The sequence below is a fragment of the Eptesicus fuscus genome, chromosome 11, assembly GCF_027574615.1.
Source record: "Eptesicus fuscus isolate TK198812 chromosome 11, DD_ASM_mEF_20220401, whole genome shotgun sequence".
Lineage (NCBI taxonomy): Eukaryota > Metazoa > Chordata > Mammalia > Chiroptera > Vespertilionidae > Eptesicus > Eptesicus fuscus.
Genome location: NC_072483.1, coordinates 22,050,867 through 22,069,385, shown reverse-complemented (window position 1 = coordinate 22,069,385; position 18,519 = coordinate 22,050,867). Strand labels below are relative to the sequence as shown.

The following is an 18,519-nucleotide window of genomic DNA, read 5'->3' as shown; positions in this document are numbered from 1 at the left end:
CGTTGAATATCAATGTAGGTACTTGGCATAATGCAGTAGAAAGCATGAGATTGCATGAAATAAATTTCCATAAATATGAAGCAAGTCTGTCAATAAATTTAATTTCTGTCTGATTTAATAAAGGACTAAATAAATATACAAACATGAGAATAATAAATTATGTTTTAATTTATCTCATCCACTATAATTCTCTTAAAGCAGGTTAAAGTTTGTAAATTGTGATTTTTATCTCAGCTAATCTCATTTCACATTGCTTCACATTTAGATAGCTAAAAGGAAATCGCTGTTTCCAAATCCAAACTCTGGTATCAGTTTAATCATTTACTTTGCTTAATATTATTTCTATCGTGAAAGTCAACATTTTGAATGTTGTCAATTATAATATGTTCATAAACATACATATAGACATGTCTGCTTTTCAAAAGACGGAGGCTGAATGTCTAATTACAGAATTAGTGTGGCTATCACACTAAATGATCTTCGTTTTCATTACTCATATTCAGGAGGTATAAAAAAGAGGTATAGAAATAAATATTTGAGGACGTCTTCCTTTGTAGTTGAGAAAATTGTCTGTAATGCTCACTGAGGAACTTCCTTCAAAGCGAAGAGCTCAGACTCCAGGGAGGCTTTCCCTCTGACTGATGGGCAGGTCATGTTCTCACCTCGGAGGGGACAATAGACTAGACTTAAGGTTATCCTTTCCCACCCGTGACGGATCAGCCAGTTTCCCAGGCCACTTTTCCCTTGGAGTTTCATCAGAGGCGCAATCTGCTCATGGGCCCAGGTATTAGAAAATACTTGGACCTGTTCTGGCATGTGTCGAGGGGGCTTCTTTCCATCACACCAAGGCCTGGTGCGGAGGTAGGAGTCCCCAAGTCACCATACAACACCCTGTTCTCTGGATGAAAAGTGGTACATCTAAGAAAGCTTGAGCATTTCTGCTCATTTCAGAAGAACACTAATATTGCTCCCCAGAAGAAAAGCTAAGGAACCTGTTGACTTAAACTTTAAAATTCCGAAACCAAAGAGTTTGTCAGCTAGCGTTATATCCATAGAACCTATTTCCCCTTGGCCAGCTGAAATGATACCCAACTCAGGCAAAAAGAGGAAGCAAATCAATAGCATTATTAGAAATTTCTAGTTACATGTGATTATAAGCTTTTTTATAAATTAATCTACATATTGATCAACCGACTTTAAATATTACATGAAATGGACACATTTATTGTGAATGAAGAAAAATGTCTTGTAGTATAATTTTATTTTTCTGTTGTGCATTCTTTGTAGATGTGTGTCACCACTACTGTGTGAATTCTGAATCCTGTGCTATTGGGAATGACGGAAGCGTTGACTGTGTCTGTCCAACACGCTATGAAGGACCAAAATGTGAGGTTGACAAATGTATAAGATGCCATGGGGGTCACTGCATTATAAATAAAGACAGTGATGATATATCTTGCAAGTAAGTGGACATCTGCTTAACTTAGTAAAATATTTGAACCCAAAGGGTTTAGCAGTCCAGCAAAAAACTGTAAAAAACAATGTAAATTCTTTTTATTCTAAAATATTATGACTATTGCATCCTTTTTTGCTGGAGATAAAGTTCAGTTCATTTAAATTAAATCCAAACTATTCAACACCTATTATGCACATCATGGGAACATGAATATTAATCATGTAGTGATATGGTCAGATCATTCCCTATATAGAATATTTATAATAGTAAGCAACATACCTTCAGATAGCTATATGTAATATTTTTGAATTAAGATAGCTCAGGCTTTTAATTGTTTAATTATTATTCTCTACAGTGAATATTGGCTCTCTGTTGTCACAAAACGATCCTTTTGGGGGAGAAGCAAAGGACCTATCTAATGGAAACACACTTTACATGTTTTTGTGGGTTGTTTTATTTTTGTTGTTTGTTTGTTTTTTTACTTTGAACATAAAAATAAGGAAAAGGAATAATGTTTCCTAGGGAGCAACTAAAACAAAAATGTCCAAGTTACACTTTGGTTACATTATCTTTTGCCCTTTGGCTTCAAGGTCAAGTGAATAAAAAACAGATCATCGCAGCTAAAGGGTAATGTCATTCAGTCTCTATCATGAAATGAGTTTATGCCACTGAGGTTAGAGGTCAATCCTCACTCCAAACTTCTTTCAACAACCTTTTAAAAGAAGAACTTTTAAAACACTGGACTCTACCACTTGCCTTGCTTAGGAGCCTAATAAATGATGATATGAGACAGAAAAGCAGGCGGTGAGTGTTCCCGCCACAGCTTCCGCCGCCACAGCTGTGCGAGGGCGCCAGCCCTGAGTTACGGTGCTCTGCCAAGCAAGGCCCAATAAAATTTTATTACCTACAGCATCAACATTTTTCTCTTTTATTTACTCTCATTTTAGAATTTACTCTAAATATGATTTGTGTTATCATCATGAATGTCATTTACTGAAACCCTCTAATTGGTTCATTTGGAAGTACCTTATATTTTTTTTAAAGTAAAGTAATTGAAAATATGACTAATTACAAATATGTGCCTTTGGTAAGTACATAAAAGCAAAATGCATTTTCATATAAACTGCCAAAATCGTGTTTACTTATTAAGCTTGTCAGTTCTTTGTGATGAGACTTCAGCCTGACAGAGTTCTATTTCAATTAGTGGGCATATGTCTTTCTTCCTGTCCAGGGCACCACCTCAGGAATGTGCTGTAGAGTCCTCTTTACAACCCATTTCATCCTCGCAGGGAATCATGGCCATCACCTAAGGCAGGCTGTGAGCCAGGTTCCCACTTAGTTTACCTTAGAACGTCTCAGGCAGAGACACACGTTCTGTTTCTGTTTACGTGGGCAAGTTCCATGAGAGGAAGGGAGGGCAGGGCTCCTGGGCCATCAGTGCTACCTGCTCTACAGGGAAACTTGGCTTTGCTGACCTAAAAACATGAGCCTTATAACCCCAGTAGGCTATTGAGGTTCAACCTTATAGCTCTTGACTCTTAAAAGATCTTTTTTGGGAAAATATATGTAAAAGTAGGTAAATAATAATTGGTAACAATGAGTAGATAGTGGAAGTTTAAAAATAGGAGTATAATACTTGATTTATTAGATAGACCATAAAACGTACATGCCAAACAGGACTTTGGGTATGCTGAAATTATTAGACAAGTTTGTTTTCATTTCTATGATATGTTTCATCTTAGCAGGAAATGAAGTTTACAGTGATATTGGAATTTGTTTCAGACGTAAAGAACTGATACCAAAACAGAATCACAACCGAGTTAACGTAAATTCAAGCTGCCATGTATGCTTGTGATTCCTAATAGGTGTGTTTCTAATGTGCAGCCTATGAGCTGTCAATTAAAATAGATACTCTGTCAAGTATAATGAGCATAGAGATAACATGGAGCTAACTGAATATTTTTTTCTCCTCTGGAAATCTAAGTAAATGTTGATGAAGAATTTATCAAAATATTCCATAGTCTACACAATGCCTTTGATATTGATTACTATGGAATTATTTTTGTGTACTGGACAACTAATAATTAACGTTTGGAAAATATATCACAAACTATGTATGCATGTGTGTGACATATGTCTCTAATAAATGTCTCTAATAAACAAAATTATGATTAAAAAAACTTGCATTAAAAATGTGAACTAGCCCTAGCCAGTTTGACTCAGTGGATAGAGTATCAGCCTATGGACTGAAGGGTCTCAGGTTCAATTCTGGTCAAGGGCAGGTACCTTGGTTGCAGGCTCCTCCCTGGCCCGGGCCCAGGTCGGGATGTATTCAGGAGGCAATCAATCTATGTGTTTCTCTCACATCAATATTTCTCTCTGTCTTTCCTTCTCTCTTCCCCTTTCTCTAAAATGAGAAAATATGCTCAGGTGAGGATTAAAAAAAGATGAACTGTACTCTGATGCATTATAATGATTTGGATAATTTGTGTTTTGCATTTGAAATATCTACAAATTTCTGTCTTCAATTGAGAATTCAAAAAAAAAAAGCCTTTAGGAGAAAGAGGCAACATCTTTTTATTACTTGTGGAAGCAGAAGTTTAAGAGCAATGAATAAATATGTATTTTTTTTTGTTTTAAAAGCTGATATTTGGTGTATAGTTATCTTTTTTATGGAAAATCACTTCATGCATAATGAGCTATTTTTCTCTTTGATGTTATACCTTTGACAGAACAAGAAACTAACTGTCTGCTCTTTGATTTTTAAGGAGGGTAGGCATGGAGGACAAGGAACAGCCTCCTCAACCCACTCACCACATCAGACACCTATACCACGGAATATGTTTGAATTTGTATTTGCATGCCTTCGTAGATTATAAAGGATGTGACAGTCTCTGTCAAATCTTAGAAACTTTAAACCACTTTCTTATATCTCCAGTTCACTCATTGCTTCTGTTCATCGTAAAAAGAAATGTGATTTTAAAATTCATGTCTTTAACAATATCTTTAAATTAAGCATGTGGAAAAAGTTATAAGCAGTTTAGTCCATTTCTAGCTGCCCTACCAACCACAAGAAGTCCAATAAATATGCACAAAATAAATGAACTACAGGATTGCCAACCAATATTTCAGACATCTCACCTATCATTGGCAATTGCCCTTTGATGGATGTACTGTAATAGATATCCATTAGGGAAAGGATCAAAGTGATCAGTCAATGAGCCTGATTTCTTTGTCAAGGTTATGTCCAGATTTATTGTGATATCACTGATTGCTTCCTAGCACCTAGTACTAACATGATCTCACGATCAAAATATTGGCAGGACGTGTTATAGTCCTTATTTGGTCCCAGGTTGTATAATTCTACTACCATACTTCTTATAGAAGAGGTCCCTTGGAAATTTGGAATGCAAATGCAGTTTTTTTTTTCTGTTTCCCCAACAATTTTTAATGTCCAACCTAATAGAATTTATCTATTATTTAAAAATATAACATGGCAAATAAGAAATTTGGTTTTTCCTATTATTATCATGCTTGTTTTCCCCCTGTACCAATAGCCATAGTTTATTCTTATCTCAGACATGTAAATAAATATGGCATATGTTAGAATCATTTCCATAAGTATTCCATGTAAGGTTATTTATTGTGATATCACTAATGGGATACATGTGATTACAGCATAATCCTATGCTTTCTTACAAAATATGAAAACTAAAACTCATTAATAATTATTTGGACTAGATTTCCATATTAGAAGGAGTAGATGAGGCATTTGCCTCCAGAGTATATGATCATATGGTTTATAATTCACACTGATCTCACCAAATTATAGTTATAGGAAAAGGGAATAAGATATTGATGATAACATCTTCTCAAAGTGTAAATGATAGGAATTAGCGTATATATTTTTCACACATATATCTAGCTAAATTAAATTTTTATATTAAGCAAATGGGTTAAAAATTTGAAAATTACCAAAATAATATTTTTTTATCATTATTCTGTTAAAAAATATTTGCCTTTAACAAGTCTGCCTTTCTGAAAACTTACTTTTGGCCAGCCCCTGCATGACTCCTCTACGATGAATATTATCGTGTGCAGAGAATTTGTGTCAGCTTTAAACAATAACGATGCCAGTGATGATGAGATTTCTTTTCCTTTGTTGTTGCAGCTGCACCAATGGAAAGATTGCCTCTAGCTGTCAGTTATGTGACGGCTACTGTTACAATGGTGGCACGTGTCAGCTGGACCCTGAGACAAATGTACCTGTGTGTCTGTGAGTATTTTACAACTTTGTGGGCTTTTAATAGTATGACTTTGGTTGTACATGGAATCCCTGCTCTATTGTTCTCCTTTCTTGGGGGAAATACATTTTAAGTAAATATTTCATGGACACCTTTGATCAGGTATTTTCCCTCATTGGCTCGTGTGCTGCAGAATCTCCTCCTTCATCAATTGGCTAGTGACTTCATAAGGAGAACTCATTTAAATTTTAGCATCATACCCATTTCAGACATTCATAGATTTTTGAACTTGGAAGTGTCAGGGGAAAATATTATAGTTTTATTGACTTGATTCAGATATGTGAAACCCAGACATGATCCTATTAATGAATACTTCATTATAATACTTAAGGTCATTCTTTTCAAAAGAATTTCAGGTATAACTTCACGTGTATAATGCTTTTGATATTTGTATTCATTTTAAAAGTGTTGTATTATGCAAACCTATTAAGCCTTGCTCCTTTGTAATACATTAACTCCAATCTGGGTTTCTAAATGTTTAGAAAGTATTGGAGACTCTCTGCTTTAAGAAAATCTGGAATTTAATATTTCCTCCTCTCAAATAGCTAATGGTCCAGAATGGACAACTTGAAATAAAACTGTTCAACTCACGTGTCCTCTACTTTGAGTTTTCCTTTATCCCTGCTTGACCAGAAGGGCAATGCCCACATAAAACCCATGCCTGTGTTCTGTACCCACCTTGTCAGAGTAGCATGTGATGACTTTGTATGGGAGAGAAGTGAGCATACCTGAGAACAGTTTTAATCACATTTTCTGTATGAAGTAAATTTGAAACATATTAACAAAAAATACCAAGTCAGATGCTTTATTTGGCTGTATTTTACTGAAATTCTGCAGATGCTCTGTGGGGTTTAAAAGTCAGCGCTGTGACCAGAAAGAGAACCCTTGTGATCACTACTGTCAGAATGAGGGGATTTGCACTTTAACTGCGTTTAATGAGCCGAGATGCAAGTAGGTTTAACCTTCCACTTACCGCTCCACTTCGTGTGACATCATTTCAGGCCACAGTCCATTGGCTTAAATCATGAACATCCACGTGCATTTCAGTGTATACTTAATCCCCGGGCTCATCTGTGTCGTACACACTTAACCTGTGCTTCGCTCACCGACAATTGTATGCACCATAGTCAGAAAGCCTAAAAATGTAATGAGGGAATGAACAAGTTCATGAAACTGTCTAATGATAATATATTAGTTAGACTAGTGCTTTTAACTAGAGAAGTATAGAAGCAGGTATTTTTAGACTCTATCACTCTATACTATATTTGGAGTGGTAGTTTTTATTTAGTAACTGACTTTTCACTTCAGATGCTGATGAAAAAATACATTATTTTGTATCCCAAAATTTTATTGGAAATGATCTTACCTTAACCAGTAAGACTTCTTTGCAGAAAAAATGTACCTGGTAAAAATTCTAGAAATTTTATTTCTAAATAGTTGAAATGAGACTTTCTCAATTCAGTTTGTCATAGCAAACTCATTTCTTCTGAGAAATTTCAAGGACCACTTTTGAGGAAACTATCAACGTTCATTGCAGTGCAAGTTATCTTTTAGTCGTTTATTTGAGCTTTAGAGGTGGGATCGTATCTGACACACTCCTGAATACCCAATGTTGTAAGTAGAAACCCTGATAGGCACCCAAAATTAGCCCCATGGTAGTGTCTCAGAGTATTTAATAATAGTTTTAAAGTACAATGGTATTTAAATTCAGATGTCTCCTTACCAAAACTCTGCAGTTTTATTCAAAAAGATCTATTTTTATTCAAGAAAATGTGATTCTTTATACAAGAGTTGGGGAAATATTGGAAGTTATTAAAATAATCACATAGGAAAATTTGATATTTGTTTCTGGAAGATATTTGAATATGTTAAACCAATATTTTTATATAAAACACATCCATAAATACCACTTTAAATTTTAGTCTATGAAATGTACATAAACTATTTCAAGAAATTGAATCACTTCTCAGTTCATACTCAAGTTTAGCAGCTTATGCAGTTGAAGACAGAGAGATAACCCTTCTTTAGTCCTACCTTTGCCCTGTCTCTACTGTAAATTCCTCCAGTTTTTCAGCAAATATTTATAAGACCTTGAAAGTGTGCTCAATCATTGATAAGTGAAGATGAATGAAATTAACCCTAGGCATCAAGGAATTCACTAATTAGAGGGGTTAAGAATTTATAAGCAACTAATCCTATATAATCCTATAAAATAAAGAGCTAATATGCAAATCATCATCATGCCCTCACACCCTCTCGCTGGGGCCGGGAGACCTGAGGCCAGGCTGGGGGACCTGAGGCCATGCCTCCTGCCCTGGCACTGGGGCCGGGGGACCTGAGGCCACGCCCCCTGCTCCAGTGCCAGGGCCAGGGGACCTGAGACGATGCACCCAGGGCCAGGGGACCTGAGGCTGCACCCCCCCACCCAGCGGGGCTTGACGGGGGACCAGAGGCTGCACCCCCCACCCAGTGCTGGACCAGCAGACCTGAGGCTGCCCCCCCCTACCTTGCGGGGCTTGACAGGGGTGGGGCTGGCCTGTCTGGGTCTCGTGTGATTTTGAGGTAAGCAAGGGTGGGCAGGGACTTGACTCTGCATCCCACAGCGCACCCCAGACTCTGACAGGATGGAGATTTTCATATACAGTTTACTAATTTTCTTTCATCTCTGACACTTTTATTATAGAGAAAGGGCAAATAGTGATATTAAAATATTTCCTCTAATTAGTTCCCTTTTAATGTGCATGAATTTTGTGCACCAGGCCACTAGTTAATCTATAATAATGTAATTGTGAACACAGGAATAAAAAAGACAGTGGAATCTTAACAGGGCAAGTGACTCACTCAAAATGGGAAATGGGAACATGGAAAACTTTACAGGGAAGGCAACCTTTTGTTCATGCAATTGATGTAGTTCAGTGAGGTCAGGAAGAACATTCTGGGGGAAAAAGAATAACATAAGCAAAGACACATGTAGGAGACTTAATGGGTAGGAACGGTTTAATATAGCTAGAATTAAGAATGACTCTAGAGTTGGCAGAGGGAGGGATGTGAGGCAATAAAACTAGAAAGATAAACTAGAATCCAATTTATGCCAAAAGTAAGGGATTCCATAGGATCCTGAAAAGAATAATTAGCCAAAGAGATCTGAGGCAGAGGCTCAAGCTGAAGGAGTTTGATTTTGAAGGAGACCTTTGTTGGCATGTGGAGGAAATCCCTCAAGATCAGGGGGGACCACATATCAAAAGGTATGGCAACACGTCAGGTGAAAAATGGTGAGGGCCTGAACCCTGGCAGTGCAACTAAAGGAAAGGACAATCAGTTCCTGAATATTTTAGTTAGTAAATCCAGGGTGACCCTTGGCCAAGCATTAGGTACTTTCATTGCTTCATTTTTAGGACACTGGCAATGCCTGCTCTGGGGCCCAGCCTTCTTCTATCTTGTTCCTCTCTTGCTATTCCCAGGCAAAGCACACATGACATTTCAGGCTCACCCTGCCTTCTCCCCACAAGTAGGTCTCAGGACCATGGCCTGTTCAGAGGATGCCCATGTCACCAGAATATATCGCTCCTGGGTATAGTGGCCCACAATACTGTTCTCTTCCACATCATACTCTTACCAAGTGGCATCAGGGGCAACTGGCCTTCTAAGGTCATTATTAGTCAGCTTATCTAATAAACACAGTCAGTAAAATATGCTAATTGGAGGGGCTTGGATCAAACACCTCTGATTTTCTGTATCTCTGTCTACATCTGTATTTGCATTTGGCTTTATGAAAATTTTGTCTGTGCCTTGGTTTTCTATGCCCTAAAACTTATTCTGATTGCAGAAGTAAATCTTACTGAATTCCTCAAATCAACTTAAACCTTAAAAGAAGCACAAAAGAGATAATTACATTCTATTATCATGCATTCATTAATTCATTCACCAAATATGTACCGGGAACCTGTGATGAGTGAGACCCTGTGTAAATTTGAAAGGGGAGTGATTGACAGTTCAACTGATTTATTAAATACTTTGTGACAGTACTGTGTTAAGCACTTTACATATTTTATGTATAAAGTTAGAATATTATGTAATTTTTATTATTATATAATGGTTATACCCATTTCACTGATAATAACACAGTTATTAATGTGTATGATGGGTGCCTGAGACCTCTGCCTGATTCTTAAGTCCATGCCCTGCTTATAGCTGTGCTGCCTTCTTTATTCTGTACTAATCTTAAAGTGATTTTTACTTTTGAAGAATTTGATATTCATTCTGATTAGATAAATGTTTTTTTTTTAATTAAAATACCATTTAACAGTTGTTATAATATACTAGAGGCCCAGTGCATGAAAATTCATGCACTGGAGGGGGCGTCCCTCAGCCCAGCCTGCCCCCTCTCACAGTCCAGGAGCCCTCAGGGGCAGGTGGCAACCTGGCTATCAGAGGAAGGTGATGCCCCCTTCACACCTCTGCTGCTGCCACTGCCAGCAGCGCAAACCTCAGCCGGCCCTGGTTACCTGAGCCTCGGGCGGCCCTGGGAGGCTGGGCAGCCGCCATTCAAAGCTTGCCTGTGCCTCAGGCCAGCCCTGGGCGGCTGGGGGGGTTGAGGCGACTGGGGGACTCCAGAGGCAGGCACGTGGAGTGGCCAGACCCGCCTGGGGGTGGGCCTGGCCATTTTGCATGCCTGCCACCCCGACAGGGCTGAGGGAACTGGGCACCGCCATCTTGTGGCTGTGGGCATGACCATCTTTGAGGATGTGACAGTCAATTAGCATATTCCCTCCTCATTGGCTGTGGGTGCTGTCATCTTTGTGAGGGTGTGATGGTCAATTAGCATATTCCCTCTTTATTAGATAGGATACTAGTATATCACCAAAGTGTTATGGGAAAACAACTGAATAGAGAGATCATCTGAGAGAAAAAAAGACTTTATAGATGAACTGATATTTTCACAGTATTTTTTTTTTAAAGTGCACTAGTTTTATTGGGCTAATTACTGAACACATTTCTTGAAAGAGGACTGGCACAACCAGAGAACAGATCTGAAAGGAAAAGGTGAAGATTGTTGAGAATAGAACACAGGCTGTATGGCATATTATGATGATGAGAAAAAAAGATATGGAGAAATCAACAAAGTAAATAGAAAGTGCAGGGTAATTATCAAAGAGTAGATTCCTCAAAGTCAAAAGAGTAGAGAACATCAAAGAATATCAACTCCAGAGAATTAGAGAGAATAACAATTATGGACGGTTTACTGGATTTTGCAATTAGATGGCAATTATGGGGCATGTCTTGAAAGCCCTATATGATAGAAACCAGATGGTAGTTGGGTAACTATAAAGTAAGGAAGTAGAGAAGAATGTAGATTTCTTTCTGAATGTTTGGCTACATGCAGGAAAAACAATGCTAACTTCAAGGAAAAGCGGGATCCAGGAGGAGATATATTTACAATGAGAAAGTTAAGTATTCAAGTGGACTTTTCTTTTAGTATTTATTAAGGGCCACTGTTAAGGGACTATGCAGGATATAGAAATGGTTCAGACACAGATTTTATGTTTGTGTTTTTCTAGAATATGAAAATGTTTTCTAGCTTTATGATGTTTATAATTTATCTGGTACTGAAAAATATAAAATAAAATTGAATAAAAAATGTATGATGATGTACAATGTACAAATTATTTATCTAAGATAGCATTAAGCCCTCAGATTATCTTTCCCATGGTTGATTCTCCTTATATGGGTAGATTTTAGGAAACAGATTTGATCCTCAGATTTCAATTGGTAATGATCATGTATCTTATGTGAAAAGCTAGTGTATACTATTTTATCTAAAAGCCTTTACGGGAAAAATATTTCTTTAAGAGATAAGATACAGTTTTGTTGTTAATAAATTTTTCTTTTATCAATATAATAAAAAAAACTATTTAAATATTACAGAACTGGTACACTTTGGAGTAGTCTATAAAGTATTCAGATCTATGGAGGTAGATCTGAATACTTTATAGATTTTTTTTCACATAGAAATTTTATTATTGTATTCTTCTAATTAAGGAATAGATTTGTTCTTTGAAAGCCTTCATTTTTGTATCTTGATGGCCATTTTCACTTACTACTATGTATGATAGAAAAATAAAACTCCAAAAGAGCCTTAGGGGAAAAAATGTGTTTTTTTATTTTTTCATGTTTATTTGGAGAGAGTTTTGATTTGTATTAATGTAGATATATTGACTAATGTTAAACCCACATTTAAAAAAGTCTAATAAGTGTTATTTGGCAATGTTTGTAGTGTCCAATAGTTTTTGTTGTGAGACATTGAATTTATTAATATTATGAAGAACTGTTGAACTCGATATCAAGTTAACTGTGTCTTCCTATTTCTAAGATTTCTCCCTAGGGTCAGACTTTCATTTATATCATATTTAAGTTTCTCTAAAGTATAGAACCACCTTAACAGCATTACCTTTCAGCAACATTCACAGTATTTTACCCTCCGATAATGGGTATTTGTTTCTACCCTGTGTCTCTTAACATTATTACCATACTTATTCATAGCCTTGGCACATAACTGCAGAACCATCCCACAGTTAGGTGTCTTTTCTCAAAGAGCTCACTAAACCGAAATGCCTCTTCTTACTTTTTCCTATTTAACTCTTATTATCTTAATAGTTGCAACTCAGGGATTAAAACTTTGTATGTGGCATGAGGCAGGTCAGTAGTAAATATTAATTGACTTGAACTTAACTAGTTTTTCAAGAGAGAATTATTTGATTTAGTGAGAAAAAATATATTTATAATATATAACATATATACTTATATATTATTTTATATATCATATCAGGGATCTCCACACAAACAGAACCAAACTCCATATACATTTAAAGAGGGGGAGATTGATTTATTATAAGAATTGCCTCATACAATTATGGAGGCCTAAAAGTCCCTCAATCTACTGCCTGTAAGCTGGAGAATTCAGTTCAAATGTGAAGGTGTCAGAACTAAAGGAACTGATAGTGTAAATCTGAGTGCAACAGTCCAAGACCCAGGAGTGTTGATGCTGAGGGCAGGAGAAGATGATATCTTAGCTCAAGCAGGGAGAGTGAATGTGCCTTTCCTCTGCCTTTGTCCTCTATTCAGACCCTCAATGGATTGTACAGTGTCCACCCTCATAGGTGAGGGTGATCTTCTCTACTCAATCTATAGATTCAAATGCTAATCTCTTCCACAGACACCTTTTACAGACATACCTAGAATTAATGTTTTACCAGCTACCTGGTCATCCTTTAACCAGTTAAGTTGTCACATAAAATTAACACACACACACACACACACACACACACACACTCACACACACAGACAACACACATACAACACACAAACACACAAACGCCATGTATTAATAAACTTCTGGGCATAAATCACCATTGCTTAAGGACTCATGAGAAAAATATAGTAAAGGATAATTAGGTGATCAGGGATTCCTCCCTCTAGAATTTTTCCTTCTGTTGTCTGGTTTTTGAACGAAGATTCCAATCCTGGTTCTGCTCGCATGGCTCTCCTGTATTGACAGTACCGGAGGGATCCCTTTATTGGCTGGGATCACCACATCCAAGTCAGTGAGATAGATAGTAGGTTCTGTCAACTCTGCAAGATACAGTGCGTGGACAGTGCATGGGTTTTGGAGTCATGTTTACCTGGGTTCCTTCACTCCTCGAATTATCTTTTGGTGGCCTGTTGGCCTCTCGAAATCTTAGATGTGTCTTCTTTCAGAAGATGATTCTAATATGCACAAGTAAGAATTTCCACAGGAAAGAAATGTTATATGAGCACATATAAGATTAATCTGAAAACCTGTGGTTAGAGCCAGACACTATGTCCTTTATTTCTGCATAGTTAGATTTTTCCATACCATAACTGTGGCTCCAGAATTACAGCTATCATATACTTTTCAGTCTTGGTGGCTTAATACTTTGCTTATGATTTTATTTTAAGTAACTGGTTGACGTTCTCTTGGATATCTCACATGCTAGCTCCTCAGCTCTTAGCCGAGATCTTAGCACTGTAGTTAGAATAGCAAAGATTTGAAAACTCCCTATTTCTTTTTGTACACACTGTATTTTTCTGACTTTTATTTACACTATGATTTTTTATTTTGTTTTTTGATAAATCACTCAGGGTTCTCTCGTCTCCGAAAGTCAACTAAGTCAACAATTTCTTCATTTGGACAAGCTTTAGTAGGGAAAGTATTACTTCTCAGACTGGAATAAAATAACTCCTCAATGACAATATTACATACATTTTCCTCAAGGCATTATTTTGTAGACTATAGATATTTATTTTATAAATAAAAATTAGTAATTCTGTTAACTTTTCAAATCTACATGTCTTAGTAATAACCAGTTAAATACTTGATTTCTATGCATTCAGTTTTTTTATGCTAATATACATTTGCAGAGTACTCTACACTAAAATGAGATCACATAATAAATACTTTTATGTTTATTTACTTTGCAGAACATTATGAAAATCATTTCCTGTTAATGGAGAGCTTTTATTCTTTAAATATATTTTTTATTGAGTTCAGAGAGGAAGGGAGAGGGAGAGAGAGATAGAAACATCAATGATGAGAGAGAATCATTGATTGGCTGCCTCCTGCACGGCCCCTACTAGGGATCAAGCCCACAATCCAGGCATGTGCCCTTGACCGGAATCGAACCTGGGACCCTTCAGTCCACAGGCCGATGCTGTATCCACTGAGCCAAACCAGACAGAGCGAAAGCTTTTATTCTTAATGGTAGCCCATTTTTCCATTGTCTGTATTTTCCTTCCTTTATTTAATTAGCTATATTTCATTCAATAATTAGGCATGTGCTTTTTTTTGTCTCTTTTGTTAACTATTTTTTCCTAAGGGTGAAAACTTGTGTGTGCATATATCTTTGTACTTTTCTCATTAGTTTTCTAGGACTAACACCCAGAAGTAGAAACACTGGGTCCAAAAGTATAGACTTTATGAATCAAACTAGCTATGATTTGGCCGAAACCGGTTTGGCTCGGTGGATAGAGCGTCGGTCTGCGGATTGGAAGGTCCCGGGTTCGATTCTGGTCTAGGGCATGTACCTTGGCTGCGGGCACATCCCCGGTGGGGGGTGTGCAGGAGGCAGCTGATCTCTCTCTCTCTCTCTCTCTCTCTCTCTCTCTCTCTCTCATCGTTGTTTCTAGCTCTCTATCCCTCTCCCTTCCTCTCTGTAAAAAAACAAAAACAAAAACTAGCTATGATTTGGGCAAGTTACATCATTTCTTTGTGTCACATTTTCCTTGTCAGTAAAGTAATAACTTTGGAATAATTGTTCACTAATACAAGCCTGTAAAGTACACTGTATTAAAATCTATACCCCAACTAAGTTTTTGTTTAGAAACTGGTTTAAAATCAAGTCACAGTCACAACCCCAGATACACATTTGCCCCAAATCCCTCTAAAATACCTATGAAGACACTGAGAAGATAAAGACTACCATTGGCCATAGAATTAAGACTAACAGAAAGTCTGTTATTAACACTATATGGTAACTAAGGAGCTAATCATAAAATTTTTGGCTCACAAATACTTATGTTTATTTTTTCTCTATGCTTTTATAATTTATTTTCCTGATACTTCAAATAATATACCAGGGTATATCTAGGTATGTAAGTAGCCTATTTATGCTTAACTTCAAGAAAGATAATAAACCTGTTAGCCTATTTCTTATTATAACCCCTATCTATTTTGTCCACATTCTACAAGAGCTAGAATTCCAGGTGTCTGTCCTTTCATTTGTTCATACTTTACCGTTTTAGATAACAAAAATACTGACAATATTCTGTTCTCATATTTATTCATCAAAAAATATTTATTGAACATCTACTATATACCAGACAACATTCTAGTCACTGAAAGACGTATCAGTGAACAAAACAGAGATAAATATTTGACTTGTGTAGCTTAAAGTTTGATGATATCTATTATTGATGGAATTTGAGTAATATATTTTAAAAATTGTTTTTTCTATAACTCACATTCTCTTTTAAAGAGAGAAGGAAAAGTAGGTTTTTAAGGTCACTTGTATAATCTGAAAAGGGAGAACCAAAATAGGTCTTTGATATTACATTGTTTCTGCTATCATATCAATTTAGGTACTCACTGTTTGAAAATGGCAATGTGGCAAAATTTCAACACATTTTTTACAGGGTATATTATTGTTTCTTGCCCAAAGCAAGAACAATTCTTTATGTAGTCCAAAGCAAGAGGGCATTGCTTGTTTTATATTTTACTTCTTAAGTTCAAGCAAAAGCTTTAAATAACTTATATTTTTCCCCAATCTATTTTTTTCTTTCTCATTAGGTTAGATTTATACAGGAATCTGTCTTTTGTTTATTTTTTTTTGGGGGGGGGCGGTTTCCACAAAATATCTTTTTCTGATCATCTCTACGCTGTCTGTGTTCATATTTTTATATTACTCTATGATATGTCATAGTTTATGGCTAGAATTTACCTCTCATCTGGACATGAAACATATTTTTATGAAATTAGTCTGGGAATGTTGCCTGTTCTACTCCTTTAAACTTACATGTCTGTTTCTTTCTGTCAAATTGTAAATTACTTCAAGTAGGAGGTTATGTCTGGTTCATCTATTTTGCCCCCACAGCTAGCATGTATTCTGCATTTAATATGTTCTTAACTGTTGCTAAAAGTAACATCTTGGGGCTGTATTGGATTGTGAGATCTGATAGCCTCTGATGTGGTCATCTTTTTGTCCCCTTTGTCATACCACATCTCTTTGTTAATTAATTTCCAAAATCCCCAAGTCAAACAAAATAGAAAAGGGATTCATCTTATTATAATTTTTTTTATCATTTCTGTGACACCTTCTAAAACTACCACCATGTGTTTTCTGAATGTTCTAAACTCAGGTAAAATATCTCTCTAGATAAAGACCCAAATGAGCTTAATTTACCATCATAACTTTTTCAGAAAACTTCATCTTATTCATTTTTTATCTCTTCTACTTGCCTTTTGTTTGTTTATTTGTGATTTTACTATGGAACTATATCCGAAAAATGGATAGAAAATAGGAGGAAAGGAAGGTATAGCTCTTGCCTTGAGGGCCTCTGATTCTATCTGAGGAAAAAAGATAAGCGAGAAGGAATATGGCCGGGGTCCTGGGGACTTGAGGGCTATGGGATACATGGTGCTCGTAAAGGAGTATTGGATGGTGAATAAATTCCAAGGGGCACAGGAATCTGAAATCTATTCTTAAGCAGTAGGAAGACACTAGTAACTTTAAAATATGAAGTATCACAGTCATATGAATGTTTTAGAGAGGTCTGGGTGGTATGGTGCTAAGCTGGAACAAAAAGCCATAGGTTTTCAAAGTAAACTTTAAAATGAATCCTAATGTGCCATGTAACAAAGAACAAAGTTGTTGTTTTCAATTTTAAGAATGGCCCTTTAAGACTTAGTGCCGGGCCCATGTGGCTCAGTGATTGACCACTGACCTCTGATCAAAGATTCTCTCTCATCATTGATGATTCTCTCTCCCTCTACCTTCCTCTCTGAAATCAATAAAAATATATTTCAAAAATAAATAAGTAAACAAGAGTTGTTTGTTAGTAAATAGTGCACAAGAAGATACAAGTGATAGAAGACATTATATCTTGGGGTTACCGTTTGTTTAGTTTTTCTTCTTTCGCCTCTTTTGTCACCTTATTGTGGCAATACTAAAGAGTGTTCTTCCTAAGATTGTTTTGATGATTAAGACTTGTAACATATGTAAGAACATAGAGTATTGTCTTTAACATGTTAAAAAAAAAAGTAACATCTTAAAGCCCTTGTAATAGACCAAATATAAAATTCTAAGACCCTGGTATAATTTAGTGTCTGGGAATTTGAAGAAGAAAAATAAAGTGTGTTTTTGTTGTTGTTGTTGTTGTTTGTTTGTTTGTTTGTTTTTAAAGTTCCTGTTAATAAAAGCGAGGTGAAATATGGCCTAAGTAAAAAGTGAGTTCAATGACAGCCATGGTCACGTGACTGGGAAGAGAGCTACAATAAATAAAGTCCTATGAGGGATGCCGCAGAAAGGAAGAACGGCATTACCCTAGAAAACACACAGGAGAATTAGCTTTTGAAACATTTCTGAAGAAGCTTCTTAAAATGCAGAAGGATACAAAGTGAATTCATAAGTACCGAAGGGACATTCATTAAGAGAGTGATGGGTATTAGGCATTGTGTTCTTTTCCTTGGTTTTGTGATTGTTCCCATCTAATTATTTTATTAAAAGTTCAGCATAAGTCCTTAGGGTGAGAAACATACAAGGAAATGTACAGGTACCACAGAAGCCTTTGTTGGAACTTTCGGGAAGATAATGATTTCTGTTTCTGTCACAATTTTAAAAAGGTGGGAGTCATTATCCTATATTAAAACAGCTAAATAAGGCAGTGCCTTCTCAAAATATTGGTGTTAGCAGAAAGGAAACCGGGTGTTCACTGTCAGGCTGAGCTGCCGCACTCCGGCATGTGGACCAGGGACCTTGTCGCCCATAGAGAGTATCTGGGAAGAGCCCGAGGGATTTTAAGCAGATACACGTTTGCGGCAGGGGTATCGAGCAATTCGACTCTAGCAGCCTGTGCTGTCCACATTTCAAGGGCCAGGTCACTGCATGTTCCTTATTTGTTTTCTGCCCCTTGACATGTTTTCAAAGTGCAAAATGTGAAATGTGCATCTCTTTTGGAGCGGTAAGG

At 36.6% G+C, this 18,519-nt stretch overlaps 1 protein-coding gene across 1 annotated transcript in view; it reads left to right on the top strand.

The window, feature by feature from the left end:
- Positions 1 to 18,519, top strand: part of LRP1B (LDL receptor related protein 1B) — a 1,704,605-nt gene that overhangs the window by 1,660,974 nt on the left and 25,112 nt on the right. The window contains exons 85-87 of the mRNA XM_054723549.1: positions 1,288 to 1,462; positions 5,628 to 5,732; positions 6,598 to 6,711. Coding sequence (XP_054579524.1) covers positions 1,288 to 1,462; positions 5,628 to 5,732; positions 6,598 to 6,711 — 394 coding nt within the window. The remainder of the gene's footprint in view (positions 1 to 1,287; positions 1,463 to 5,627; positions 5,733 to 6,597; positions 6,712 to 18,519) is intronic.